Source organism: Anopheles gambiae, chromosome 2 (assembly GCF_943734735.2).
Source record: "Anopheles gambiae chromosome 2, idAnoGambNW_F1_1, whole genome shotgun sequence".
NCBI lineage: Eukaryota > Metazoa > Arthropoda > Insecta > Diptera > Culicidae > Anopheles > Anopheles gambiae.
Window position 1 is genome coordinate 25042646 of NC_064601.1, and position 27820 is coordinate 25070465.

Here is a 27820-nt window from a genome sequence, read left to right on the forward strand (position 1 = left end):
ATGGTAATGATATTGTTCATCGAACGCAGATTGCAAACGGGGGAGGGATGGTGCACACTTACGGAAGGCACCTTTGGATTCCTCGTACGCCTTAAAGCTAAAGAAGGCCGTCCGGGTGTCGGTCGGTATGCGAAAGTGCAGTATCGAGACGTCCTTGTAGGCGGTGTACTTGAGCAGCGTGTTGGAGGGCAATCGTTCCAGCGGTATCTGACCTTCGGGTGGCAGGGTTGGCTGTTCGGTCGGGCCCGCATCCTGGCGTGCGCTGACCGTCGGCCGTGCGGTCGTAGCGTCCGGAACGGGGGCGGTGGAGCTGCTCGATGCGACACTGGAACTGGCAACGCTGCTAATGGTGCTAGTGGCCGGATGTGGTGCTACACTGCAAAGGCTTCGGGTGGGGGCGAGCGTCAGCAGTGTGAGGGTAACAACGCCCAGGACCCAAGGCGTCGAAGATGTCCCGCAGGACGCTCGACTGCTTCGGCGGGAGCACATTATCACTCTTTTGGAGACCGGTAAAGGTATGCTGCACCACACACACACACACGCACACAGCGAGTGTCACAGTGTCGCCCGATGGTCGCCCCTTCTCGGCGAATACTGACGGTACCACGCAGCGAGAGACGGTTCCGTGTTGTTTTGCCAGTTATGTTCGCTGGCGCGTAATCTCGACGTACGCAGCCCTTGACCTTAGCCTGTGTTCCGGTGGTCTTCGTGCACTTCGTTCGGTCGGCTGTTATTTTGTCATTATCGATCGATTAGCAGCACACAGCACAGCGCCGGGCCGATTGGTCGGGACCGGCCCGTTCGACCCCCTCACAGAAGCACTCGCGTGTCGTCCCTGGGGAAGGAAAGAAGCAGAAAATAGGGTGGTGGTGAGAGGAGTTCTATATTTACTAGACACACACACACACTTGTTTGCGTTCATAGGGACGACGGGGGTGTAAATTAGTGTCGAAAGAAGTGTTGAGGGATGATTATGAGGACTGAGATTGATTTCGACAAGCGATCGATGTCCGAGCGCAGTGCTGAACGTTTCCTGCGTACCAGGAAACGGAACCTTCTCCTCGTACTGTAATCCCTGGAGGCTACATCTTGCGCGGTCATCATCGATCGCCGCTGGAATCTCAATTACGATTGACGGTGTGGCGAATGATACGACGCAGTGGTACCATCGCCGACGTGAGCGTTCGGAATCTCTAATGAAATCAAACTTTGATTGCACTGAACCCCCTGTTGGTTCGGGAAAAAACTGTTCCTCGAAGATAGGGGAATAGTTTTGCTGGGAAATATCTCCCCGAAGCGCACTTACTTTGTGCTGCCGGGGCAATAAATTATTGTTTAAAATACTTGTGCCCGAAGCTCCGGGTGGGTTGTTGTCCCGCCTGTCCGGAGTGGTCACAAAGTGTTTTTTACCATCCATAGCTGCTACCTTTGCTTCCACCTGCAGCAAACAGGGCAGGGCAGGGTCCAGGGATCGCATAAATCACTGGAGAGAAACAATCACAATTGGAATGATAATCAATTGTACAGGCTCTTGCAGTGAGGGCAGGGCCGACCGGTAGGGCTCGTTAAACTCAAGTAACCATTTTGAGTGTTTGTATGTGTGGTAGGGAGAGAGGGAGAGAATGAAAGAGAAGAAAGAGAGCGACCACAGGCAACCTTAAATTGTTGCACGAACGTTTCGAGCTTCGTTTCGTAACGGCTCGTCATGGAGCGTGGAAAATGTGAAGGTGAAAATTCCACCTCCAGCTCAGCGCGTTCCCCACAAGCGAGGCCTTCGCCTCGTTCGCTCGTTGCGCTCTTGCTGCAGCCAGGACAGCAGTGCTTGAAGTTGTTTTATTTTTATTTGTTTGCATTTTTGATTCAGTGCCCGGGCTGCAAAATAATCACTTATTGATTGCTTTCGTTATGGTTCACGTTCACTCTCCACTCTCGTTCGCTCGTTTCCGGTTTTGCCGAATCCCAAATTTCCTGTGCGCGTGTCGGTGTGTGTGTGTGTGTGTGTTTGGATTTGTGTTGATTGTTTTTGTTTGTTTCGTATTTCCACCAGTCGTCCGCTGGTGGGCAAACCGTGCCCAAGGTGGATAAACACAATGCAGCAGAATGAAGGTACAACACCGACAACACAACAGCAACAACAACAAAAAAAGACCTTTGCTACTCCCACACCCAATCGAACTCCAAACTCGATAATCACAGGAAAAATGGACTTATTGAACTGTGTCGAGTGGCTGTGGCCCTCCCGGTTGCGCTGGGCTCTTCCAGCAAATGGGGGTGGTGGTGGTGGCAGCGGTTAAAAGCTACACGCTTCCGCTCCGGATGTGTTATGCTGTACGTAGCAGGAGCCTTTCTTTTTTTCTTTTTCGAGCAAGTGTATCATCGAATTTGTTTTCATTTGGTGGTTTGGTGCACCTTCGGTTCGGTTTAATGGAAAAATGCATCCAATGTGCACATAATTTAACGTGTGGTGGACGACTCTCCTCTCGCTCCCTTTCGGTTGCATGGTAATTAGTGCCGGTTTGGCGTTTGCCACAGCTGACTCTTGCTGTGAGGATGCTTATCGTGGTGTTGGGAATGTGGAATGTTCACGGGAATGCGTATTATTCGTTGTGTAACATTAATGTCGCAAAGTTTTGTTGTTTCAACTTTTAATTCAGAGTGATATTTGAACAATATTAACAAGCACACTCAAAACTGTCCTTTTTCACGTATTTAATAAAAGAAAACCTCAATGATAGATGAAAATACGCCGTAAATTAGGCAATCTGCACAACAAAGTTCATTTATTTTGCGTGATTCTCATGATGTTTAGTATTATGAGTGAAATTATCATAAAACTGGCAATTAAGGATCAATTAGATCTATTAGATTAGGGAATCATTTGACTGATTGAAAACATCTTAGTTCATATTATTGCAAAATGGCTATTGATGGTACAGTTGCTGATCGTTGTTGAGCTGCTCAAGAAGTGCCATAACAATTGAGCGTCTAACAACGTAGATGTAATTGATTTTCTATGACATCGTTTTCTGTAATTGACTTGGTTTGATTATCATTCCGTGAAGTGTAATTGCGCCATTTCCGTGGTCGGCCCAATTTAATCGCCTTGAAGGGCATAATTATTGGTCACTCGCTAATTTAACGGAGGCTTTAAGGCATGGCTATACTTTAAGCCATATTTACTAATCCTGTTTCTCTACAGCTGTGTGTGCGTGTAATAAAAAAAACATCTTCTTCAACACAAAGCTACTGGAGGAAGCGTGTGATAGAAGCGGCTTAAAATGCTCAAGTCCCGTGAAATTCCCGGAAAATTTGCAAATAAATGAAAGAGCATTCGAAAGGACTCCTCTCACCTACACGAAATGCCATTCACGCCTTTAATCTCAAACAATACAGAACGGCAACCAGAGACAGACGCCAGCGGATGCACGAGAGTTGGGCAATGGAAGGCAAAAAAAAAAAAATACAGACGCTACGAAGAAAGTCCAATTTTGCCCTCCCTAATGAAAGTCTGTCTGTTTCGATGCCAATCTTGAGGACAGTGGAAAATTGAAAGCTAGTGTGTGTGTGTGTGTGTTTGTGTGTGTATTCTACACAAGGTGTAGAATGAAAGCGACGCTGAGTCAAAAGCAGCCGACCTAACTAAACCAACGCGAGGTGCACAATGTGTACGCGAGCAAGGAAGATGTTCATCATGTGCAAGCAACAGGAAGACTGCGAGAGTGTTTGCGTGTGCCTGAGTGTGTATTCACGGAAGGACTTGGTTCCATTGAATTGTGCCTGTTACACAAATGCGCACTTTTTGTCATTTAATGCTCGCGATGAAAAGACAGGCCCTGGCCAGGGTAGACAAAAAAAACGAAAAAAAGGAAACAAGATGAAGTACGAAATGGAAGGACGAGAAGGAACGCTCCTTTAAAAAAACCCGTTAAGAATCAGGTTTGAGTAATGGGTAGAAACAGCGGGAAACAATGGTGCGCGGCGGGAAGCAAATGGTTGTTCGAAATGGATTTTCGAAATTTGAATATCAAATCAACTGGAAAGAAGTTGGAGATTTAATTAAACACATTTCCACTCCATCGCAAAGTGCTGCTCTCGATTGAGTGTTAAGTCGTTCGTTTGTTTCGCCCGCCGCGAGCGAGAAAAGTCTTGTCGAATGGCCGAAAAGCGGTGATGGAAGAAACTGAAGGGGAGGGGGGGGGACTTTGGGGGACCTCCAATGGAGGGGGTTGTTGGGTAGCGTTCCCGTGTGGGGCGTGTGCGGGCGCGCGCTATTTCAGTATTCATGTTCCGGAACGGTGGGCCCAGGCTTTGGAAAATTTGAATTGGATTTTTCTTGCCACTGGTTTTTTTGGTTGATTCTCTCCCCTTTTTCGTTGCTCCTTTGTGCTCGGCGCATCCCACGGTACACCCCGCTCTGCCTCTACACTAGGGTAGGAAGACTACGCTTACTCGACAACTTTTTTTTTTCGGTCGGCAAACCGGGGAGGTGGTGGTTTCGGCTTGTTCGGCTCCATTCTGATATTTCCCGTTTTCTGCGACAACCGAGTGTTGTCGGGGCTTTGCAATATCTTTCGAAATAGTGGACCCGTTGGTTCCATTGGGTTTGCGAGTTTTGCCGACTTTCGGAAGCAATTGTGCGCAAATGGGATTTTGTGCAGAGCAAAGCTCATTTTATGGATACACACCCTCCTACACACACACACACACACACACACACACACACATACACACACAGAGGGGTTCGAAGCTCATGCTCATGATGAAAGAAAGGATGGTAAACCCACCCCGTTGAAAATTGGCTGGCAACTTTGTACGGTTTATGAAGCTTCCCTGGCTTTTCCCTGGGGTTCGCCCTATGCGACGCTTCCTCTTTACATTTCTGTGTGTGTGTGCTGGGGTGTGCTGAGCGTGACTGTGTAAGTGTGTTATGAGAGATAGATGTTAAGAGACTGTGAAGTAAATTTTGGGACGTCCACTGTGGGTTAAGTGGGTTGTTTAAGTGCTGCCGAACATCTGTCCCGCCGAGGGACGAGTGCTCCGAGCTCATGGAACGAGAACTGGAAGGAGAAACGGCAAGCCAACGATACGGAAACCGATCTGTCAGAACCAGTTTCAAATGAAAATGATTGAAGTTCGATGGTACGATGGAGATTGCCAGTGGCTTGTGCTTCGAGCATTAAGCAGGGTGCCATATTTATTGCTAATAGGTTGATAACAGGTTGCTCCCGTAATATTTCAGATAGTATCGGGGACCTACAGCCAGTTGATGGGACTGGTTCCGATGGAACCATAACTTGTTCACGATTATGCCGACAGTTTCGTAATTAATATTGCATATTTGTAACACAGTTTGCATACTTTGAGGCAATTTTGTTTCAATCCAGCTACGTTTACCACAGTGACGCCTTAAGGTATGCAATTAGGATGTCGACAGTACAATCATTAGTTATGCTTTCTGCTTTTCAAGAGCGACTTCATTTTGTAATGCAACCTTGTTACCGAATATTGCGGGTAGCATTTCCATTACTTATAGCACTTAAAGACGGGTTGGGAACGAAACCAGCCGCTTTGCTGCAAGAGAAATTGTTCGCATAAAAGTCCCAGCTCGAGGTCAGCTCCCATTGTGCCCACATAAAAGTATTAATATTTTTACCTTCTGCTCGATGGCACCACCGTTCGCTTGACTTCTGTATCCGGTTTCCGTGCACATTGCTTACGGTGGTCATCGTTACGCTGCAGGTTTTTTCTCTTATTGCAAGTTTTTTTTTTCTCTTACTGCTGCTTGTAAAATTATATGCAATTCTAGGAACCCCCCTGATGCAACCAGCAGTGCAACTAGCAGCGAAATAAGTTGTAGGAATTATTTCAAAGAGAAAGAAAAACGAGACGTTGTACAGCTTGGGTAGTTGTACTCTCTATCTCTATCTCTCTCTCTCTCTCTCTCTCTCCCCATCCATTGCAACATCCATAAGAGGCTTCTATCTTTTGTGTGGGGAAAGGTAAAGATAAACAAAGTTGCAGCTAAAGACACCAGCTCTGGCACCTGTTTTCGCGGCCCACCTTTGGCCCGTTTGTCGGCGAAGGGCCGATTCGTTTTTTCCCTAGTGCTACAACGGAAGTGGAATGCGTTCCAGTTCCAGTTTTTTTTTGTCCTCCCAAGCTAGCTCATCCAATGAAAAAGCATTACTGTTTGTGCTTTTTCTCCCATTTTCCTGCCAACCGAGTGCCAAGGCCAACGAGTTAGTTTATCCCTGATCAAATACTGTGGGCGACAACCACTTTCCTGCGGCGCTCGTGGGTGCTGAGGACAAGATCAGGTGCACCAGTGCAACTCAAGGGGATTGGGTTCGCTCTTCCAGCTTTGCCCAGTGCAGCCATCTGTCTCTTTCGCTTTGGTGCACTTTAAGGGTCATTTTTACGTTTTGTTTTGGAGCACATCCTATAACATTGGTATAAGTGATAAAGCGAGTAACGAGAGGGGGGAAATACGCGGGACGCGGGTACACTCAAGATGATTTGCGACGGAGACGTAGCGAATTGGGTCAACCATGAAAAATCTTGATTTATTTCACACTTTGCCCTCTTGTCAGAAGGTTGTGTGTGTGTGTGTTTTCGGTACCGGAGGACAAACCTTCCCCTGTCGCTGTGAGTGTGACGCAGCGGTAATAGCGGCAAAAAGCTAAGGTGTTGTTATTATCCGACAACCGTACCGAAATAATGGCCCATGTGCCTACCCACAAGACGAACGACACTAAACAAACGTTCAAACGTGTCCCGCGTCTCTTTGCAGCCGCAGCAGCTGTATGAGTGACGCTAAACAGAGGTTCTTTTTCTTCACCATCAGCTGCCGGAAGGGTGCACCAGAAGGCAAACACCGCTTTCCAAACGATTAATAGTCGCCACGGTGAAATTGATGACACTAATTTGAGGGACTGTTTCTTCTAGTGCGCTCCACTGCTTTGAACCGCTGTTGGATTTTTAATGCGTGACCCCGTTTTTAGCTCACCAGGTAAGCGGTGCCTTTGAAAAAGTGTCTTTACCGTACTGGTAAACAGTGCAGGAAAACAAATGCCCTGTTCGGTATGGTCGATCCGTCTTCGAACGCAGTGTTCCTCAAGATGTTGGCTGCATAGAGAACGGCGTTTTTCTACGAATTTATAGCCAACCCGTTTATTTATTGAGTTGAGAGAGATTATTTGGTGTATTCATGCCTGGTTAGTTGAAGAAATAGTCGATTGGGAACTATTCATCCTAAAAAGTAACTATTGTATTTCAATTGCATACCTTTAGGCGCGTTACTCCCTTGCCGGTAGCTCCTAGTAGTATGCAATGCTTAAGATAGCCAATCATCATCCAGGGAGCATTACAATTGTACCATGCCTGACTCCAACAGAGAAACTTGTTTGTGTTTAAATGAAGAACAAGTAACAAAAGTTCGTAAACAGTTTAAGTAGCACTGAATTTTTGGTTCATTTCCAACCGGTCTCGAGCGAAGTGTCTTATCACAATAAATTGGCCAACCTTCAACGGTTGGCGAAAAGCATTCATCACGGCAACACTGCAAACGACACAAGTCGTGCGATCGATTCGAACTTTCTGTGGACATAAAGCTGTGGGTTGAATAAATATCCTCCCTGTCTTTCCATCGCGCGCTCCTCGAGAGCAAAACAAAAAAAAAACACTAAAGCAAAGCATGGTTTATGGTGTTGAACGATTGGATTCGAGTCCTAGGAACCAGGTTGGGGCTGCCAAGATAACATAAATCGCTGGCTGCGTTGGTTAGATTCCAACAAAGAAGCTAACAAAGCGGCGCTCCGATTGCGAAATGCTTGACGCTTTTTTATGATCCTTTCCAGCCATTAATGAAATGATTTTAATCGATCCAGCATCCAATCAGTCCGTTCGTTCGCTGGTTCTGTCGAACGGTTGCTGCCCGCCCTTCAGGCTAATGTAAGGATTCTAACCAAACAGACTCACAAACACACCCAAGCACAAAGCTTCCCACATGGTGAAGAACGCACATCAGCACTTGAACGCAGTGGAAAACAAAAAGGGATGAATTATCGATCGAGTTTCGCGAGAAACCGGTGAAGAAGCGTTCGTTAACTTTTGAGCGAATTCTTTCTGTACGTGATTTTTCTACCACCAGCCTGAGAGGCGGGAAATGGGGTGGGCGATCTCCTGCTCTCCCGCTCAAAAGTTTCCTGTGGTTCAATTATTTTCCCACCGACCGGTCCAGTTCGAACACTGGTGAGTTCCAATTCGATCGGCAAGCCCTTCATGAATAATATCTTAGGCTTTCCCATTCATTCGTTCGTTCGTTCGTTCGTTCTGTTCACCGTTCCAGGGACTTCGAAAGCCGGGGTAATGAAATTACACTGAAAAGCTTTTATCGTGTGTGTGTGTGTGTGTGTGTGTGAGAGATAGAGAGAGAGAGAGTGCGTGTACGTATTGGCACCTCAGGAAAAAAAAACGAGTGACTCGGTGAAGTGCAATGCATACATACATCAAATCAAACAAAATCGCGCCAAAGAGCAATCTAGTTGGCGATTTTCTGTTTGTTTGAATGGTGCAGGTATCGTGTACTTGTAGAAACTAACTTTAGAACTTCACTGCTATCAGCAATGTGGTTTTTTGTCGCATGGAAGATCCTTAGTCATCATGAATTAAAATACAGCGAAATGAACTATTTGACAGGTACAGGTAAAGGGTAAAGAGGAGACACAACATCCGCTTTCGAAACTCACTTAAAAATAATATCTTCTTAAGCAGAACATTTTCTAATTGAAAGAAATTATGAACTGTTGACCGAAAATGGACGAAGTACTCCACATTGAAGTTATTCAATTGGTTTAGTTACGATTTTGTGCACGTTATTTGTTTACATTGCACATTAGCTGGTTGCTGTGATTCTTTATCCGTCAGATATTTCGCCTGTCAAATAGTTCATTTCGCTGTATATTTCACCTGATGTGGCCTCACGGTAACAGAAACTTACGTTTGTTTTTCACTTGCAATGCAATTCTTGATAAATAACAGCCATTTTTGTCACAAAACCACCAACACCCAACAAAAACACTTCCTTGCAATCTTCCAGAAACGTTTCAGAATACACTTGCGTCAACCTGTCAAAACTCCACGTCACAGCACACTAGATAAACAAATTGCAATTTACCAACGCAAGCCGGAAATGGCTAAGACAAATCGATCGCCCAAACAACCGATCAGAGCTTACGGGGGTTTCGATTCTTATCACAAACCACGAACGGGATTTTGCGTCTCACTTATCACCCGATAGGGTTTGGTGCCTTATACGTTCCGCTTATCAATTCGATAAGATACCTTCTCTTCCCACCCCAACTGGATGGGGCAACGGTACAAACACTATAACGTTTTTGATGCAGCACAGCTCAGATGATTTCGATGTCTGAATGCTCCACGGTAGCACTCGTTCGCGTCCCACAGTGTCGTTGACTCTACGTGGCTTTGTTTGCGCGTAATGAATGATTTAAGAACACCACTTTCACTCTCTTAACGGTCCGAACTTCTTAGCTTTCTCCTGTGACATGGCACGGATACGGAGCGCTGAATTTGGAGCGTTGATTTGCACCGTTTTTGCCAATCCGATCCCGTACCGCTCTCTTCGTTACGGTTAGCTAAGAGACGATGCTGCTACTCACTGTCCCCAGCCCTCTGCACTGCTCTCTATCTGCACCGCCATCACAGAACTATCGCTGGCGGACGGGCGCGCGCGTGGCCAGAATCACAACGGGCAACTTGGGATGTCAGCCAGGCAATCCGTTCGCTTCGTCTGGCAAGCTCGGGACCCGCGGGTACGTCCGCGACCGACGGTGGGCAGCGATTTAATAATGTAATGTAATGGTTTGTTTGGGTAAGCTCTTGGCCGTGCCCGGGCTGGTCGGTGGCATCGCTTATCGCTTGCGCTCGCGCCTCGTGTTGGGATGGGCGGAACGAATGGGTTTTCTTCCCGCGGCACGTACACGAACACACCGGACTGCTCTATCAAACATTCATCACCGCAAGTTGCAACTGTGAAGCGGCCAAGCTGCTGGGAGACGGTCCAAAAAGTTTGCTCCAATATTTGATTGTGTGCGAGCGAGCGAGAGGGAGCAGGACGGGCAGAGATGGAGCAGAGAAGCGAGCTGTGTTGAGTCCTGTGGACTAGCCGGTTGTTGCAGTACGCCTGAGTGTAAATTTAATCATACAGCGGGCAAAAGAAACGGACACAATTAGGTGGCGAATTGCGAACTGCCCGACGAAACAAAAACTAAAACGAAGTTCGCTTAATTAAAGTGGCTCGGAAAGTGCCGGTATGGATGGAGTTTTTAAAAGCGGAAAACTACCGAAGCAACCCTGCAGCAGCAGCAGCACCGTCCAAACACACATACGCAGTTGATAAGCGGCATTGCGCGATAAGCGTCGTCGTATCTCGTCGTCTTCTCGCGCCTGTCCGAGCATTCTATTAGGTTTCATTTCAGGTCGTTAAAGCTTGTTGGTGATCGGGCGGGATGTTGCGATGAGGTGGTTGTTGTACCGTCCGGACCATGTTGTGGTGGGTCATGGGCGGTACTGCCCGATGGATGGAGCATTTCTTCGGCTTCGTTCTCCATCTCGACAAGCAACCCGGTGTACAGACACACACACACACACACACACACATGTTGGACCGGAAAAGTCGGACAACACGTACGCAAGGGCCGGCCGAGTTTGTTGCGCCAACAGACTGATCTGACACCCGGTTGGAGCGGAAGTGTGTCTGGCCCGAAAGTGTGTGTCTGTGTGTGATCGCTTCTGAAATCGCACACTGACAGCGAACCTCGAGCCGGGTGGTGGGAATTATGCTTTATTGAATAATTATGCTGCTTGTTTGTGGAGTTTGTGAACCAGTGAACGGGCTTAACCCGTATGTGTTTGCGGCGGACGGCTGGTACAGGGTTTGGGTGGAAGGTTGGTGCCCGTGCGTGTCGCTGTGTCGCTCTGCGTGCGGCTGATGTATCTTGCCGTGTCGTGAAGCGGCGGGATTAGCACCTGTTGCCCGCTGCCACTACCGGTACAGGCAACACGAGGCGAGTGTGTCGGGAAAGGGACTATGTCCTATGTGTGTGTGTGTGTGTGTGTGTGGTGAAATCATTCAATTATAATGTGCAGCTCGAGGGTGCGCTGTGCAACGTGCACTGTGTTTTGCAATTGCGTTTGCCACGGACGAAGGCGAAGTTACTTGCGAACCGATCCGCGCTGAACCTGTTTGTCGGTTAATGAGGAGGAGAATAGAATGGGGGGAAAATGTGTTGCAGGCGCAACACACAGTACGTGGAAAAGGCTTTCCCAATGCAACCGGTGTTACCGGCAAACATTCATCAAAGCGCAGAAACAGGGGGGGAAATAGGCAGAAAGAAGCAAACAACTAAATAGCTCTTTAATTCGATGACAATCATCACCGCGCAAAACGATCACGATCGACATTGCCACATTAGTTGCGCCAGTGGGGTTTGGCGTGCTTTACCCCAACAGTTCCTGGCACCTTTACTGGGGCTTTATGTGTGCTTTTTAAAAATGTATAAAACATCGAGTTGTGGCCGATTTGTTGCCATGGAAATCAAACCGCCAGTTGGTAGAAACAAAGCCAGCAAAGCCAGCAGGAGCATATGAGATAATTTAAAATTGATGGTCATTCTAACCAACAAAAAAGCAAAAAAAGAAGTAAACAACGGAACGGGTTGCGGTTTGCCCGGACTCGGGCCCCGGTCGCTACTGTGGCCAAGTTATTGCTCAATAAATTATGCGGTTTCCTATAAACGTGAGGTCGTGCTGGTACAAGCCGCAAACGACCGGCGGGATCGGGCGGGATTGCCGGGCTTTACGGGCAGTCAATCAGTGAACGGTGGAAGCTGGTACACTTTATTGAGCCCCCCCCCCCCCCCCTGTTGAGTGGGAGTGACGGGGAGAGTGTAGAAAAAGAAAGGGGACAAAGTAAACAAGCACTAGTACGATTATTTATTGTGCAGCGTCGTCGCAGCCAACTCGGATTCCGAACGCTTTGCAAAAAAGAAGAAAAAAACAACATTCACCCACCCGAGCTGGAGTTTGATTTCCGGGGCCGACAAGACCGACGTTACCATGGTGCGTGGTGGCAAGACGGCGGCGGCGGCGGTGGTAGCAGATCTCGGTACAATCGCGCTATTGTTTGCGCGAAATTGAGCGCGACATCTGCCAGAACATAAAAATTAATCATATAGATGTGCAGGCTGTGATAACGCGAGACGGCGTTTATGCTGTACCAGCGCTGACGGTTCGCTGACGGATCGCTGTACCCCGGGAGTGTGCGGTTGGGGGATGATCAGGGATGCGGGGGGTGCAAACAATGGTGCGGATTACTTGGCGCGCTTGCGACACGGGTTCACACGGCTCGTTTCACGACTTCTCGCTCGGAACGGTGGGTTGGGGGCCAAGGCCGTACCAGGAGCGGGACCCGTCGGGACATCCATCCCGTTTTGCTTTGTCAACGTGGACGTGGAGTACGGGCGCGTAAGGATAAATGTTTTGAGGGCGGAAGGTACAACCCGTTAAGCCCGGAGCTTCAAATCGTCGTCCAGGGTCCCATTCGACCCTTGGCCGAAGCGTGCAGTGCAGTGCAAAAACAATTAAGTGCGAAGTAATCTGCATGTTGAATCGGTGTGCTGCCCTATTTCGACGGTAGTCGTGTACCGCTGACAACCACATTACCGTTTGGGGTCATAACGACTCCCACGCCTGTATCGCTCTCTCTCTCCCTGCGATGGCAATGATACTGATGATGATAGTGTACAGGCAGTGCGGCCCGGCAAGCGAGTTTTATTGCGAGCCCGCCGGAATGCCAGAATGACGCCCGAGTACTGGCCGGGGCTAGCGACTTAATTGACTGCGTTTCCCGTTTCAAACCAAAGGACCAAAGCCCACTGTTGTCACGGCACGCGCGACATGACGTTAGGCCGCAACGGCACCAGCGCCCCGGAGCGCCCGATGGAAGAAGCAGTTTAAAACAGCTTAATCATCCCCGCGAGGGCCATAGCGCGGGTGAGCCTTTCTCTGTTTCTGTGTGTGTGTGTGTGAGTGGGCGCGTGCCGAAAGGAGGACGTCGCGGTCCTGGACGCCGCGGGCTATTTCGGCGAAGGATCGTATAAATATTCATTACACATTCAGCCGTGGGTGGGGGCACCCCCCCCCTCAACCCCTTTTTTGGCGTACGCGAGATGTAAAGCAGGAAATCGGCTTCCGTTGTTGTATTTCCGCCCGTGGTAACAAACAACCCCTGTGGAAAGGAGTTGGAGTGGTGTTAGCTGGTTAGAGCTTTGCATGAGCTTTCCTAAAAGGGTGCATGTGTGGTTGGGCGGGTGAGATGTGCCGGTGGGAAAGGATTTATTTACGGCTCCCAAGAGTGTGTTGTCGAAGAAAATGTAACCACGCACGCAGCAGGCTGGCACAATAAGAGGTGAACACATCTTTTTTTTCTAATTAAGGATGCCATGTTTCTGATCATATGAGCGAAAGAACATTTTGATGATGGGAAAACCACACCACCCCTTCCCCCGTTCAAAAAAAAACCCCCGCATGACTTATCTGTGTGCATTTCCCCTTTTTTTACGGCGATGAAAATTCCCACTGAAAAGCAGTCTCCGCGGCTCCAAAAGTAGGTCAACACCGGCGGACCGCATTTTTCGCGAAAGATACTTTCAATCATAATGGTGAATGTCGTGACATTAGCCCCCACCCTCCTCCCTTCATCCTTTTTGACGAGGAGTAAAAGGAGGGTCGTTGTCGGTGCGGCGCAAGAATGGATGATTGTGACGATTTTGGTTGCTTTTGTTTCGACCGGATTGGGCGCTGGGTAGAAGGCGGGACGCCATCATTCAGCGTCAAACAACGGTATTCAGGAGCTACGGGAGCGTAACACTAGGCGCTCCCTACATGCAGTGCATTCATTTGGGCAATCAAGGATCGGATTCGATCCACCGACGAACGGTGTGTGCTGCATGCCGAGCTGCAACAGCGGATGCAACAGTCGACGGGATTCGAAACCAAATACGACGGAGGGTCGGCATTAAACAGGGGGAAGAAACTGTAGCAGTGACAATGGAGCGCCAGCAACGCCAAGCGCCTGCATCTAGGCAATGCACACTGCTACCAACTGTCATAACGAAGCCGTTTTCGAGGCGGACGACAAAAGCGGACACGAAACGGGAACGGGCACAAACACCAAGGCAGGCCCGTTTGTTCGCTTTCTTTCCATTTCGCCGAAGAGCATTTCGCTATTGTAACGGCTTTTTTCTTCATCCTTTTCAGCATAACAGTAGCACAAAGGTTTAGCTTTCAGCTAGGGTGGGCTTTATCCACCGTTAGGGCAACACTATTAAAAGCTGGTACTACCACTGCACTATGATGAGAGAGAGAGAGGGAGAGAGAGAGAGAGAGAAGCAGAGAGAGAATGTTGGGAAAGAAAGAAGTAGAGAGAGTGCCACACGTATGCTAGATTGCCGTTGTATTCAGTGTGCGTGTGTGTGTTGCCATCAGCATTTTCCCATCCCGAAGCTCACCACCCCACCGGCTCTATTGTTTTAAAAGGAACAATCGGGCAAACGGGATGAATACGGTTATGTAAATTTCATGGCAAAAGATTTTGCCCTTTGTTTCCGTGCGGCTTTTGCAACGCTGGCGTGATTGTATGCTACAAGGGAGCGAGGAGGTGGTGGAAAATAAAAGTTAACGGCTGCGAAATGGATAGGTTAGTTGATTTGGATAGTAGTGTGGTGCGCTTGGGCAAGTTTTTCTGCCCACTGTTGGGCTGTGCACAAACACACACACAGAGCTCGCAATGGCCGCCTTTGATATTCTAGCCTAGTGTAGTGTCGAAGCCCGGCTCGTGAGTGATAATGGGTAACAAAAGGCGACACTCTGCAGTGCAGAGAGAGAGAGAGAGAGAGAGAGAGAGAGAGAGAGAGAGAACGAGAGAAAAGAAGTGAATGTTGGAAGCAAATTGTTGCGCCTTAGCATATCTTGGCTTTGAAGCACACGATGAAAAGAAAAGCTCAAGCTCAGCCAAAAACCAGCGACTTGGTGAGGTGGTTCGGATAGCAAAAGCAGCGCAGTATACGACACTCCAGCTTACAGAGGGGAGGTGTTTGAGTGCTCGGAGTAAATGTCTTCCTTTTAAGGAGAAAATAGCGTCAAGAAATGCTTTTCCCTTTGGTCGCCATTCTATCAACGTTTTGCTGACGGGTGATGATGCTCTAGGACAATTGGAAGGATTTTTCCACCAGCGGTGGAACGAAACCAGGGCGACAGATTGAATTTCCAGGTTATCTCGAAGCTCAACTCTTCCCCATCAACCCATACCGGCGGTTCTCGTGGGTTCTTTTTTGTTGCTGCCATCAGTGATAAAGGCATTGGAAAGGCTGCAATGGAATTATAACTCGATTATTAAGACACACGCTGCAGCATACAGCAAAGCAATATCTGTACCACCCACCTCTAAAAACCCCTCCACCTCTACCCCCGCATATTGTGGCGAGTTGAGAGGACTTTGCCTTGGCGACATCTTTTGTACGGTCCGGATCGGATGGACCTTTTGCTCTCCCTCGTTTCGATCGCTACATTATTGAGCAGGGCAGCAAGGCTTTGCCGTTGCAAGCTTGTGCAAATGTCGTCCTAGCATCGCCCCCGTCCCCTGCCTGCCAACCTGGTACCGGTAACGGTGAGATTGGATATGTTCGAAATGTAATCTCGGCTTCTAACGAGAAGCATCGGCAGCGGGGTGCTGTGTATGAGTGCCTTTTTATCTTACCGTTGAAAAACGATACGGTTGCGTTTCCGTGTTTCTGTGCTATCTCGGGGATGCGTATCTTTCAACATTTTATCAGTATTTGCAATGTAGCAACATTGTACCCGATTGCATGCTGCATCTTGATTGTGATCGGTATGCATCGTGCGTAACGGAAGCATAACATGATTACAGTGTTGCAGGAGCCATGCTCGTTAGTTTGCCGTCCTCGTCGTGCCTGTCGTTTGCCGTGGCCAACATGTAGCCAACTCGGTTGATTAGTGGTTAGGTGAGCTGTACGCTTCGGGGGGATGCATTTTCCAACGCTCACCTATACTCTCTAGGGTTTTGCTGGGTGTGAGGGAATGTGCGTTGGTTGATACGATGATTAAAAATCATTACGATGATTTGTGAGTGCACTTCAAAAGCATGATGGTTTCTTTCCGGCAATTGCAGGTGGTACAGTAAGTCTGTAGATTTCATCATTAAGAGGATTAGAAGTTAAGAAAACGGATGAGCATTACCTACAATTTGAAAATTCATACTAAGAGATAACATTTGCCTACATTTAGGCGTTGTGCAAAAGAAAAGGATCCAGCAGGATGTTTCTGCTGCAATGCGCCTCAATGTATGCAATTCAAAGACTCTTAATGATCATTTGCTTCCATGCGATTGAAATGATTTCCCTTGCTGAAAACAGTCTCTCTACTGAGACCAATTGAGATATTTAATCTCTTCCTTTCTGCTCGTTCGAACACCATCAGTAATGATTGCGATTATTATTCCCCCCCCCCCCATTTGCTAGGACCCAACAACGAAGACTCTGTCAACTCTTTTCCTTCTTTAATTCCGACCATGTCTGACAGGTTCGAGAACGTGCTAACGGATCGTATTTCACGATATGTTTTTTACTTCTTCTGCGCTCCTATGCCAACGCTCTAACGAGATGATAACAGAGCCAGCAAGAAACAGGCACACAGATACGGCAAATCCGTCATTAAGCAATTGGCATCGAACGCTACAGGCGCTTTCCCGCAGGAGGAACACGGTACCATCCCATGGCAGCGAGGCAAACATGCGAGCAGTAACAATTCGCTAATCCTATTAGGGCGAAGTAAATGAATGAAAATAAGATAAAAGCCTTAGCGAGCAGCGCTGTGTACGGGAGAAGCGTGAGATGAAGGATCGTGTGCGCCTCGTGTGGCAAACCTCGGAAAAGGCGTACGACATACGAAGGATTGGAAATCGAAGCGAAGCAGAAGCAGGACCCCAAATCCAATTCCGCTTTTCATCGTACCCCGTGATACATGGAGCCTGATGCTTGGGAAAAGAAGAGCAAAAAAAGAGTAATAATTCGATAGGCCATGTCTCATGCCGTGTCGAAATGGAAGGAAATATCCATCTTTCCAACACGGCACTCGAACATGGGGCATTTTCTTTTTCAACCCCATTGCATTTGCTCTCCCGTGGCGCAGTGAGTTTGGTCGAACCCGTCTGCTGGTTCACTTTACTGGTGGGAATTTTATTTCACTTTTCACCGTACTTTCAACACCTCTACGCTGCGGCTCCAGAGGTTAGCTTCGAACTGGTAGGACTGTGTGTTCTGGCCTTACCCTTGGTTTCCGTAGCTCACCGCACGACTTCTTTGCACAGCACACGCGACTTGCATGGCATTGCGCGGCTGGCGAGAGAACATAATGGAGCAGAAAATGACTGTGATTTACTATAATTGATTTCGATAATTTTTCTATTCCCAATCCTTAAGTATACCGACCGTCCGACCGGTCGGTGCAGTGCGGTGTGCAGGTTGGCCCGAGGTGGCCCTGAAGCTAATGGAAAACCCGTTGCCGATAAATCGTTGCCCAAAAGGGTGTGTGATTAAAATTTAATTCCAATGTGCAATTTTTGCACCTTCTCGGGTGGTGAGGGTGGCAAAATTAAAGCCCAGCATTACATTCATCGATCGTGTCGAACGCGTCTCTGGTTGATTTTTGAGAAGGGAACATATTGAATGTTTAGCAACGAACGTTCTGAATTGGTTCCCGAAGTCTTGACTATCCTTTTCAAAAATTGGTAAAGCGGCCCCGCACCGTACCGGGAAAGCCTCCCGGAAGTGAATGTTTGGGGGTTTTGGATGTAAATATTTGCTTTATCATGGTGTGTGTGTGTTGGGTAAGCTGCCCTGCCAGAATGGAGCGCTTTCAACTGAAGGCTTGTGTTCCCTCAGATTCTCGGAACGAGTTTGAGGTGTTTTTGCTCCCATTACGTCGAGAGTTACACACGGCCATGGAGTGATGCGTTTTGGAAGGCATTGTTTGTTGCTGGATTATAATTTCTCGGAACATATTATTGTTGAAATGAACGTCTTATCGCATGCTAGCTTCTGCTGTTTTGTAGGCCCAAAACAATCCCGTACACTTTACCGCACTGGCTTTAGTAATCCATGTATAGCATCATAGCACAACTGAGATTACTTCTTTTGTCAGCTATGTCTGGTATATCTCGAAGCTCTTCAAACCAATGCCTTAACCCTAACAGCGTTCGTCTCTGTCTTCGCCTTAATCGAGCTGAAACCAATCGAAATGCCATACAGCCTTCGATAGGCAACGGACGCAACGATCTGCTCCTGACAGTCGGCAGACCACACATACACGCACGCACCCACAAGCCTAGAGTGGGCTTTCTGGTTTTGCATAAATAATGTGCATCCTTAACTTCATTCGCCCCCCGCAAATAACAAAGTACCACACACAATCGAGACGATAATTCCCCGGATTTGCTGAACCCGGGGGATTATGCATCCAGCGCAGCGATGCTGCCACTGGCCGGGACAGGTTTTTGGTCGTTGCACGCACGATGCATCATCGTTACCTTGGGATCAACAGCAGCAGCATTATTGGCCTCTAACGGGGAGTGCGATCAAAAGGGGGATGGCCGTTGGTGGTTGGTGGTGGTGGTGGTAGTGGTGGATTTATTTATGAATCTCTCGCCCGACTGGCCCCTGGAGCGAGATGCCCGTACGGTGACCGCACACGACGGTAGCCTACACCACCACACCCGTTGACGTGTTCTCGCCCTGACCGTATCTGCAATGAAACGAAAAATAATGCCCCGTTTTAGAATCGACTGCAGCAATCCATTGGTTGATTATCCCGGCCCTTGCCGGAAAGCTTGACCCACTTTCGCTCGGGACTCGGACTACCAGGGTTCCGCTTCTTGCCAACGCCACACCAGGCAGGCACTGGACCGGAAGTGTGACAGCAGAATTAGAGGGGGGAAAAGGGTAGGATTCCTGCTCTGGTGAGGTAATAATGTTCAAGGGTCATGGGAAAACTGTCGCTGGAATGGAATGCGGGCCTACTGCGTAAAGCCACTGAAGAGAGCGCTCACTTATCCGGCGATTAATTTTTAGCACACATAAACACACAGACATACTTAAGCATACACACACACACACATGCTACAAATTCTAACAATTCGATGAAGCAAGGATGCATCATTGGGCGTCGGTGGTTGGACTAATCCCGTTTGCAAGCCCAATCAAAAGGCACGGAAACAAAGCATGAGCTGATTGGGGGTGGAATCGAGCAGGGAATGCTGAGTGAGGCATGGGCTCTAATTGCCGGACGACGAACGACCCTGTCGAAAGTGCGATCGGATGGCCTTTGCCAAATAATGTGTGTACGCCCCACACACACACATCCATAATGCTTGCCGCGCTCATTTATATGCAAAAGACAGTAATGAGCTTTGTTTTGCTACATGGTGTTCATAACCTCCTACCCACAGGGCCACCCACCGCCAAAACTGCCACCCATCTGCACAAAAGCGATGATGCAAATCAATCCATTTGGCAAACTCAAAATTGGCACCTCTGACACCGCGGCAAGGATTTAATGCGTGTCAGGCTAGGGTTTTGCTTATGATTGTGATTATTAGGGAACGGGAGATGGGGTATAAGGGAGGAGCTGGGGAACAAAAAAGCCTCCTCCCCCACCATCCGCACCAGGGGGTTGCACAATAATTAGATTGTGTGCGGTTGTGCAAACAGCCAGTGTGTGCGAGCGCACGCGATGCAATTAATCTCTAGCGTAAACAGAAGCTTTGGAATAGGTTTCAATTAACACAATTATTATTATTAACGATTGGTATATAACGCACAGCGAGAGAGAAGGTTAGGAGGGAAAAAATAGAGGAGAGCAGAGTCCGTTGTGCGCGCGGTGTTTGGCTTTTCAATGGTGTTGCAGATAGCGATAGCGAGAAAGAGAAAGAATGCTTGTGTTGGGGGGCTGGCAGCAGCACCAGCACCTTTTTGCTTGTGTGTGTGTTTTTGTTCGGTCAACCTAACGACCACCACACCACACCCGCCTGTCAGAGAAGCGATTGTAACACATTTTTAATCGCATTTAGAATGATTTGTGTGCGTATCGAAGCGTACATGTAGCGGGGGGAATGGGCGCAAACGGTTGGCTGGATGGCAAATTAATTAAACCACACGTCCATCTGATGCGTGACAAAGGCTTATTACACATATAATAATGCCCTGCGCACCCATTAAAGTTTGTTAGTTTGTAATATGTGACAGAGGTTTAGGAGTTGTTGGAGTGTAAAATCGATTGTATCATAATATTGGTGTGATTCAGTTTAGATTGAGAAAATTCCCTATGTTGGTGTAATAAAAGGTGTGTTATTAATTACACTCTTAATAAAAACAACATTTTGTGATTTATTTCCAATGCCTCCTGTGAGGATTGAACTCACGACCGCTGGTTTACGAGACCAGCGCTCTACCACTGAGCTAAAGAGGCGCGCTTGCAAGTGCGTGTGCTAAAGCGCTTGATAAACGTCAAACGTTTGCTTCCACGTATCTGCTCGAACTCTACACACGCACTGCTGAGGCGCTGTGCTTTACGCGTACGTCATTAATCTAAGCTCGACACACTTACACCACAGATAAAGACACTGGTACGAGATGGATGATTAGAACATAGCACTGCTTGCGCACCGAATAAAACCCAACCCGTGATCGATGATCGGTATTTCAAGCCCGTGCGTACGTGTGTAAAGCTTTCGCGCTTAATCACCTGCCAATACACAGACACACACACACACATACATACAAACTTTGGTCATTCGACCATTAAAACCACTCACTCAGTCAGGGGCCCGCACTGCTACACCACCACACACACCCATTAATAATGATGATGTCGATTGACAAGCCAACGGGGCTCTTGACCCCTCACCCGGGCCCGTGGCTTCTCGCGCGGGCCTTTCTCGATGCGTCTGCACGGGCCTTTCCCAACCCCGAATTGGGGACAAGTGTAGTACACCACAATGGTTTTCCATTTAAACCGGCGGTTGGGCGGTGTCGTTGATGCTGATACGACTCCAAATGATGAAGTGTCATCAATCGACGGACACACGGGCCCCGGGACACACACACACTTCACGCCAGTGCACGGGGGAAGCAGCTACCTACTACCGGAGGCATTCACGTTCGCTCACTGCAGACAATTAGGTTTGTGGTTGCACTTGATTACTATAGCGTGGTTGTGCAGTGGTAGTCGTAGCCATTGCCGGGTGACAGCCAGATGGATGCAAATGTGTGTGTGTGTACCCAATCACATCCAATCCGTTGCACCCATCGGTGGTGTGCCTTATTAGTCGAAGCACCGTCAGTAGCGGCGGGGTTGGGGTGCGTTGGAGGGATTAGGATGACATTTTGATTCTGCTGTCAGTTATCTGGCAGACAGGTCAGATGTCAGAGCTGAGAAGAGCATCAGTGGTGTGTTAGTATGCAGGCGGTGTGCAGATCAGGTGTCAGTTATGCACGCAAACTTGACACTTAAAAGCTTTAATCTAAACGGTCTAAACCGTTGGCAAACAACGGCCTTCACCGGATGCCCAACGATGTGGGTTAATTTTCCCGCGCAGAGATATATTGGTTGCCCAATTTAGTCTCACGTGTCTGCCTCAACTCACACACACACACACACGCACATGGACATATATAAAGAACCATAAAAACAGTGTGAACACGCATTTTACCAAAAAAAAAAAAACTGGCAGCGCGTGTAATGAAACGCTGTCGCAAAGTTTCAATGTTAGAAGGCAAAAGTCATCATCCCCAGGCAACGGGGCTATTGCGTGGGTTGCGAACGTGAAACTTTTGCAACCTAAAACTGCCCCAACATATGCTACCAAGAGCGGCCCACTGAGGTACTATCCGCTGACGGGGAAACCACGACAATACACACACCCACACTCTCTCTCTCTCTCTCTCTCTCTCTCTCTCTCTCTCTCTCTCACTCTCTCTTGCTGGTGGACTCACCGAAGTACGCATTTTATTAATTTTGTCTGACTTTTTTCCCCTCGATCACTCGATAGCCTCCCTATTTGGGTTTTGTTTTTTTGAGTTTTGCGTAACGATTCTGAAGGCGCAAAGCAATGAGCAAAAACAAAAACTACGGTAAAGCACGAGCATCACCACGAGTGCTCTCAACCACGGTGGTGTCCATGGCTTCCTGGGATAGGGACATGATTTGGATGGCTGCTGTATTAAATGGTGTTTTTGTGTGTGTGTGTGTGTTGCTTGAACGTTCCTGGAACGTTCCGTTTTACTACTTCCCGCAGGAGAACTGTGGAACGCAAAGTTCCGTCATTGAACGGCAGGGCAGACGGTACCAGTTGAGCGATTAGATGGGAAGGCAAACAAAAAGTTTTGTGCAGGACGATTCGGTCAATGTGGTGCCAGTGGAGGGTTTTTTTGTTGTTGGTCAGTGCCAAAGTTGTACATGTATCGAAAAGCGCAGACACACAGGGAAGCCAAAAGTTGTGTGAGATTTTTTTTGGCGAAAGATTTCAGGATAGATGGATACCTCTTGCAAATACTTTCTGCTTGTTAATAGTTGATAAAAAGTATTATTTTATTTCCGAAAAAAAAGAGTTGCTACCCCTTAATTAGAAACTTTAAATAATAGCACAAACACGTTCAAAAGCTTCCAATTGCTGTACGTTAGTTAGTTTTCGCATAAAATCGCCTAATGAACGCATACGACACCACCCGCACCGGTCAACGAGAAAGGAAATGGGCGAAAGAAAATGGAAGCATGGAAGCAGCACCGTCGGTACGGTGCCACCAGATAAGCCCGGGTGGCCAAAAACTAATTAATACACTCGTTAGCCCGTGTGACAACGAAACGAAACGCAAAGCAAAACAACAACCGGTAAAAAAAAGGTGGGAAGCGGTTTCGACAGCTCCCGACAGCACTGCAAATGACCAAAACGAACCCCGAGGCGGGTTGGTTCCCGGCCCGGGCGGGACTTTTGCTTCCTCGGGCCGCCCACCAAGGGCAACACGAAAAGTCACGAAAGTTTATGGCATTATACAACAGCACCGATTATGTCATGCGATACTGCTGCTGGGAAGCGTTCGGCATCTGGCATCCCTAGAGGGAGGGTTTATGCACCGCGCGATCGCCACTCCGACCGCCACCATCCAACGCGGAGTGAGGCACGTGTGTTGTGCGAACTAGCTAAGCTCATTTCCACACGAGCACATATGGAGCGCGTGCAGGAGAAAGGAAGGGAAGCAAAAAAGCTGTATTTCTCATCGCTAAATCCAATGAACCAGCGGGGCAGATATGGGTGGTCCAAGGAGGTGGTGGAGAGAAACAGCCCGAGCCCGAAAGCAGAATGGCGAAAAGTTGATCTGAAAGTTGTACCACCAACCAATAACGGGCAAACGTTTGGCAAACGGAGCGAAGGGACGGCAAATCAGAAGGCGGACAGTGTTCTTGTGCACGAACACACCCACACACACACACACATGATGATCCTGAACCTGCCACAATGCTACACCTCCGGCTCCAGGGGTAATCATGGGCGGCTGCGGAATCGGGAGGCAGCCCCGAGCAATTGCCGCTTTCTGGGATCGCCATCTGGGGCCACGAAGCTAATCTCCCCCCGGGACGCAGCAACGGGGAAATGTGTGCAAACTTTCGGTCAAACTGTTATTTAAAACAGTTGCCCCGATCGGTTGTTTTCAATTTCTGCAAACTGCACCAGCGCCGGAGCTGCGCTGTGGGCGGTTGGGCGCCTCCATGTTGCCATTGTTTTCACAAGCGCATCGCGCGCGCACCATAACGCCGTGCCTGGCGGGCATGGGAAGGTCGTTCCGTTTTGCGTGCAAACGCGATATACACGGCGGCTACTCACACACACTCACACACACACACATAGAGAAACGCTCAAACATGGATCGTAACAAAACGGCACCAGCAACTACATTAAAATGGCAATGCAATTGAGCAGGGATGGGGAAGCATGGGGGAGAGCGAGGAAAGTTTTATGCTGCCGGCGCGGTACTTTCTCCAGCAAATCTCTGGTCTCGAGCAATCTGATTCCGGGAGGTAAAGCTTTTTCCAACGCAAAGTTCGCATCGGGCACCGTTAATGGTAGTGTCACGTGAAACCGAAACTGCACAAAACACACTCCCGAATCCGAGCCACCCATCGCGTCTCATTAGCTGGGCAGGGGAAGGTCGTGGTGAAGGGTGGTGCGGTTCCAGCGACGAATCTTTCGCCAACATTCGGCACCCCCTCCTGCTCCTTGCTCCCATCGCACACGCAGCACGTGCCACCAGCGCCGCGGCATAATGGATCGGAGCGCATCAAGCATTAGGGTCAAATCAGGCGCGATTTAACTCAATTGTCAAATCAAACGTTCAAACAGCGCTGGGGACGGATCGGTCGGGCGGGGCTTTGGCTGACTTTGCTATGCTGGTGGAACGAAACCAGATTACGGGATGTCAATTTTTATGACTTTATCCAACCGATGGATATCTGGCAGCGTGTGGTGGCTCAGTTTCGCGATGTCTTTACCATGATCTCTCTTTGCTCTCTTCGACTCTCTCTCCTACCCTCAAGGGAATCGCGTTATCATGTGTAGGATGTGATTCGAATGTGGCCTTGCCTTGTTCGTATGCCAATAATGGGAAATGTTTGTGTGCGTGCAACGATGTGGATTGATTGGGAGGAATCGAGAGGCAACACACAGTGAGTGGCAACTTTTTTCCACCTGCTTTGCCTTTGTTTTAGTTTGAGTAGCGATTGGCTTATATGAGAATGAGAATTAAGGCAGAACAATAAATTTAACATAGAATAGCATCTAAATACTTTGTGCAACAAGTGTCTTAAATATTTGCTTATTAAATTTGGTTGCCCTTATTGATACGCATGAAATGTTTGACTATTGATGTTCCTTTTTACATTACTTTTAAGTCGTATTTCCCGCTAAATGTTATAGAGTGTCTTTTTTCTCATTTATCAACAATTATTACATTAATGAGCTACCAAAGCTACTAAAAAGTGATACAAAAGCAACATTTTGCATATATTCAGGCGCTTCAAAACCACGACAGAGTTTGTGGTTACTATGCCAATGATTTTATTTAATGTGTTGCATAGTTTTAGGCGTTACAAAATGTACATTTAAAAACAAAAAGGTGTAAACGGTGGAAGATTTTCCCTCGGCTGAGGATCTCGTGGGCTACAAATGATTATTTATTGCATCTTTTCTGGTTTTGCTTGCTTCGATGTATTTTTGAAGAATATATTGTATTGAATATTTTTTGAATAATTATTTTTATCTAAAAGATTAAAAAAATAATACTTTAATAAAATTCATAATTTTATGCGTTTTGAAATGTCAGTGAAGGTTAGTTTTGTTTTTAGTTTTAGTATGGTAGATTAAAAAAATAAATTTGAGTATTTCTATTGCTTTCATAGCATACAGCTGGTCTTTTCAAAATGTTCAAAAACCGGTCGCTTAATATCTTTACTTATAACAACGCTCCTAATCTCTTTATAAACTTTTCGTGTGATCTTCTACGGACTAGCTAAGGTTCAAACAACACATGACCCGTGCTCTTCTGGCTGTTTTCGTTTCATGTTTAGTTGAGTGGTCCTCGGCACCTTCGCCGACCTTCGCGTAATTTGATCCGATTCAGATTTCACATGTGCTACAAACGGCCGTATCGCACTGTATCAGCATCAACCAAACACCCTTTACTAACAACAACAAAACCCGGTAGGTTGAGGAGCTAATTCAAAGCTTCTCTGGCAGACAAAAAAAATAAAACCGAAGCTTTAGCAGCACTCACCTACATCCGGCGCAACCCCTGGTAACAGGCTGCGTCTGTGTGTAGTCGTTTTTATTGAAGAAGATTAAATTCCTGTCAAAAGTGACACCATGCCTCGATATCTCTGCACCAGCACCGGAGGGGTGAGAGCCGTAAGCACGTCTTACGGTTCTGCCGGTTCCGGCGTTGTGATGCGCCACACAAAAACACTCGCACACGTTCGGGTCCGTGGGCTGGGTGCGGCGGGCGTTGAAACGCGACACATAAAACAACACATTCAAACACATCCCCACTCCGTGCTCTGCGTCGTCATCGTGTGGGCCCTGAGCGGTACGAAATGGAGTTTATCTACACCTTTATCGATTCTGCCCGCTCACGTATGCCCACGGTTTCGGAGGGTTTCGGAAGCTTTCGAGAACGTTTGCGGGCGCTGCCACGTTCCGGCGCTCAGGCAAGCGGCCCGTCATCTGTCGCAAGCGTTTAAGGATGAAGTTTTGGCCCCCCCTTCGGTTGAGAGTGTTTGCATTAGGGCTAAAGGATGATGATATTGCGACGAGATGGATGGATGGATTCGCCGGATAAAGGGACAGTGTTGAGCAAGAGTGTGTGTGTGTGTGTGTGCCACGAAATGGCACCCCAAAATGGATGGCGATAAGTGTGTCTTTGGCGTTTTCCGGAACGCGCTCGTAACCGGAAATGGGCCATCGGGAACATTTAGGCAGTGGCATGACGGCCCCGTATCTATTTGCGCCGATCGACCCGGGACCGTTTTGCGGGCTTTATGCTGCTGTGGGGATTAGACCGCTGCGCCGTGTTTGGGGAGTTTTTTTTATTTGGTCTGCATTCTCCTACTCTTCCCCCCCTTAGGCATTGTGGCTCGAAGCTCCATTCCCAACGCGGAAAAGGGCACCCTCCGGTAACGATGTGAGTATTCGTTTTGATTAAGAACCAATGGGTCGAGAGTGTGAAAATGGGATCGCGGAAGCGCCCGCCGACGTTACATGTGGCTACATCAACGTAGCCCCACACTCAAATACACACATACATATGCACAAAACCTGAGTAACGATAGGGCGAGGCTTTTGTTCGTAATAAATACTAATACAAAAGGGCAGAGAAGCGCGAATCATAGAAGAATACGCGCGAGCGAGCGCAACAGAAACAAAAGCTCGTTTCCGCGCGTTTGTTCGTCCATTACTGGTTGAATGAGTGCCGTATCACAATCAGAAATTCAAAACCGGGATTATCATAACTTCATCCTGCTCGATGTGGAATCACGAAATCAGCTAATCTAATAAAAACATCAATTTGAAGTTGAAAACTGCGTCCATTATTTGCTGCCGCTCTCGGGGCAGCAAATAAATCTCTCCTGTATGATGGGGTTACGTTTTTCTTTCAATCATTCATGCACCGTTCATGTTAGGTGGAATGAAATTGTAAAACAGCAGGCAAAAGCGTGCAAAAAAAAAATCTTACTAGAAAATATCAAATTCCAGTCCGTGCGCTGTTACCGTATTGCCCAAGCATCACAAAAAAGAGTTCAAATAGACGCTCATAATAAATGAATAAAAGTTGACTCGCTGGAAATGGATCTGCTAGCGCAGTAGCTCCGGCTGGTGTAACGCTGGCCGCAACGTAAAACACGTCAATTGGAACGACCCACGACCGTAGAAATGCGAAGGGATTTTCCTCTGTTTTAATAGCATTTGAATGGCAATCGCACTAGAGCGGGAGCGTAAAGGAAAGGTGTGCTGTTTTGCAACACAAAAACGAGCGCCAGCTTTTACCAAACTTTTATTGCAAGTTGCAACTGTTCTCCCCCTCCCCATTCTCATTTGTGTGTATGGGAGCTGTTTCACGAC

General features: G+C 47.9%; 1 protein-coding gene and 1 non-coding gene across 12 annotated transcripts in view; both read right to left on the reverse strand.

Moving 5' to 3' along the window:
• The window catches only part of LOC1273288 (uncharacterized), a 79205-nt gene that overhangs the window by 15398 nt on the left and 35987 nt on the right, over window positions 1-27820 (reverse strand). For 5 of the 11 annotated variants that reach the window (XM_061651425.1, XM_061651423.1, XM_061651422.1 and 2 more), the window contains exons 3-4: window positions 18686-18900; window positions 63-835 (exon numbers count right to left, since the gene is read on the reverse strand). In XM_061651425.1, coding sequence (XP_061507409.1) covers window positions 63-489 — 427 coding nt within the window. In that variant the 5' untranslated portion in view covers window positions 490-835; window positions 18686-18900. Of the gene's footprint in view, window positions 1-62; window positions 836-7284; window positions 7660-8998; window positions 12075-18685; window positions 18901-27820 lie in introns of those variants that run through there. The other 6 variants (XM_061651426.1, XM_061651420.1, XM_061651424.1 and 3 more) reach the window with 6 other exon arrangements.
• On the reverse strand, window positions 20551-20622 carry Trnat-cgu (transfer RNA threonine (anticodon CGU)). Its single transcript has one exon. It is a non-coding gene; the product is annotated as a tRNA-Thr (tRNA).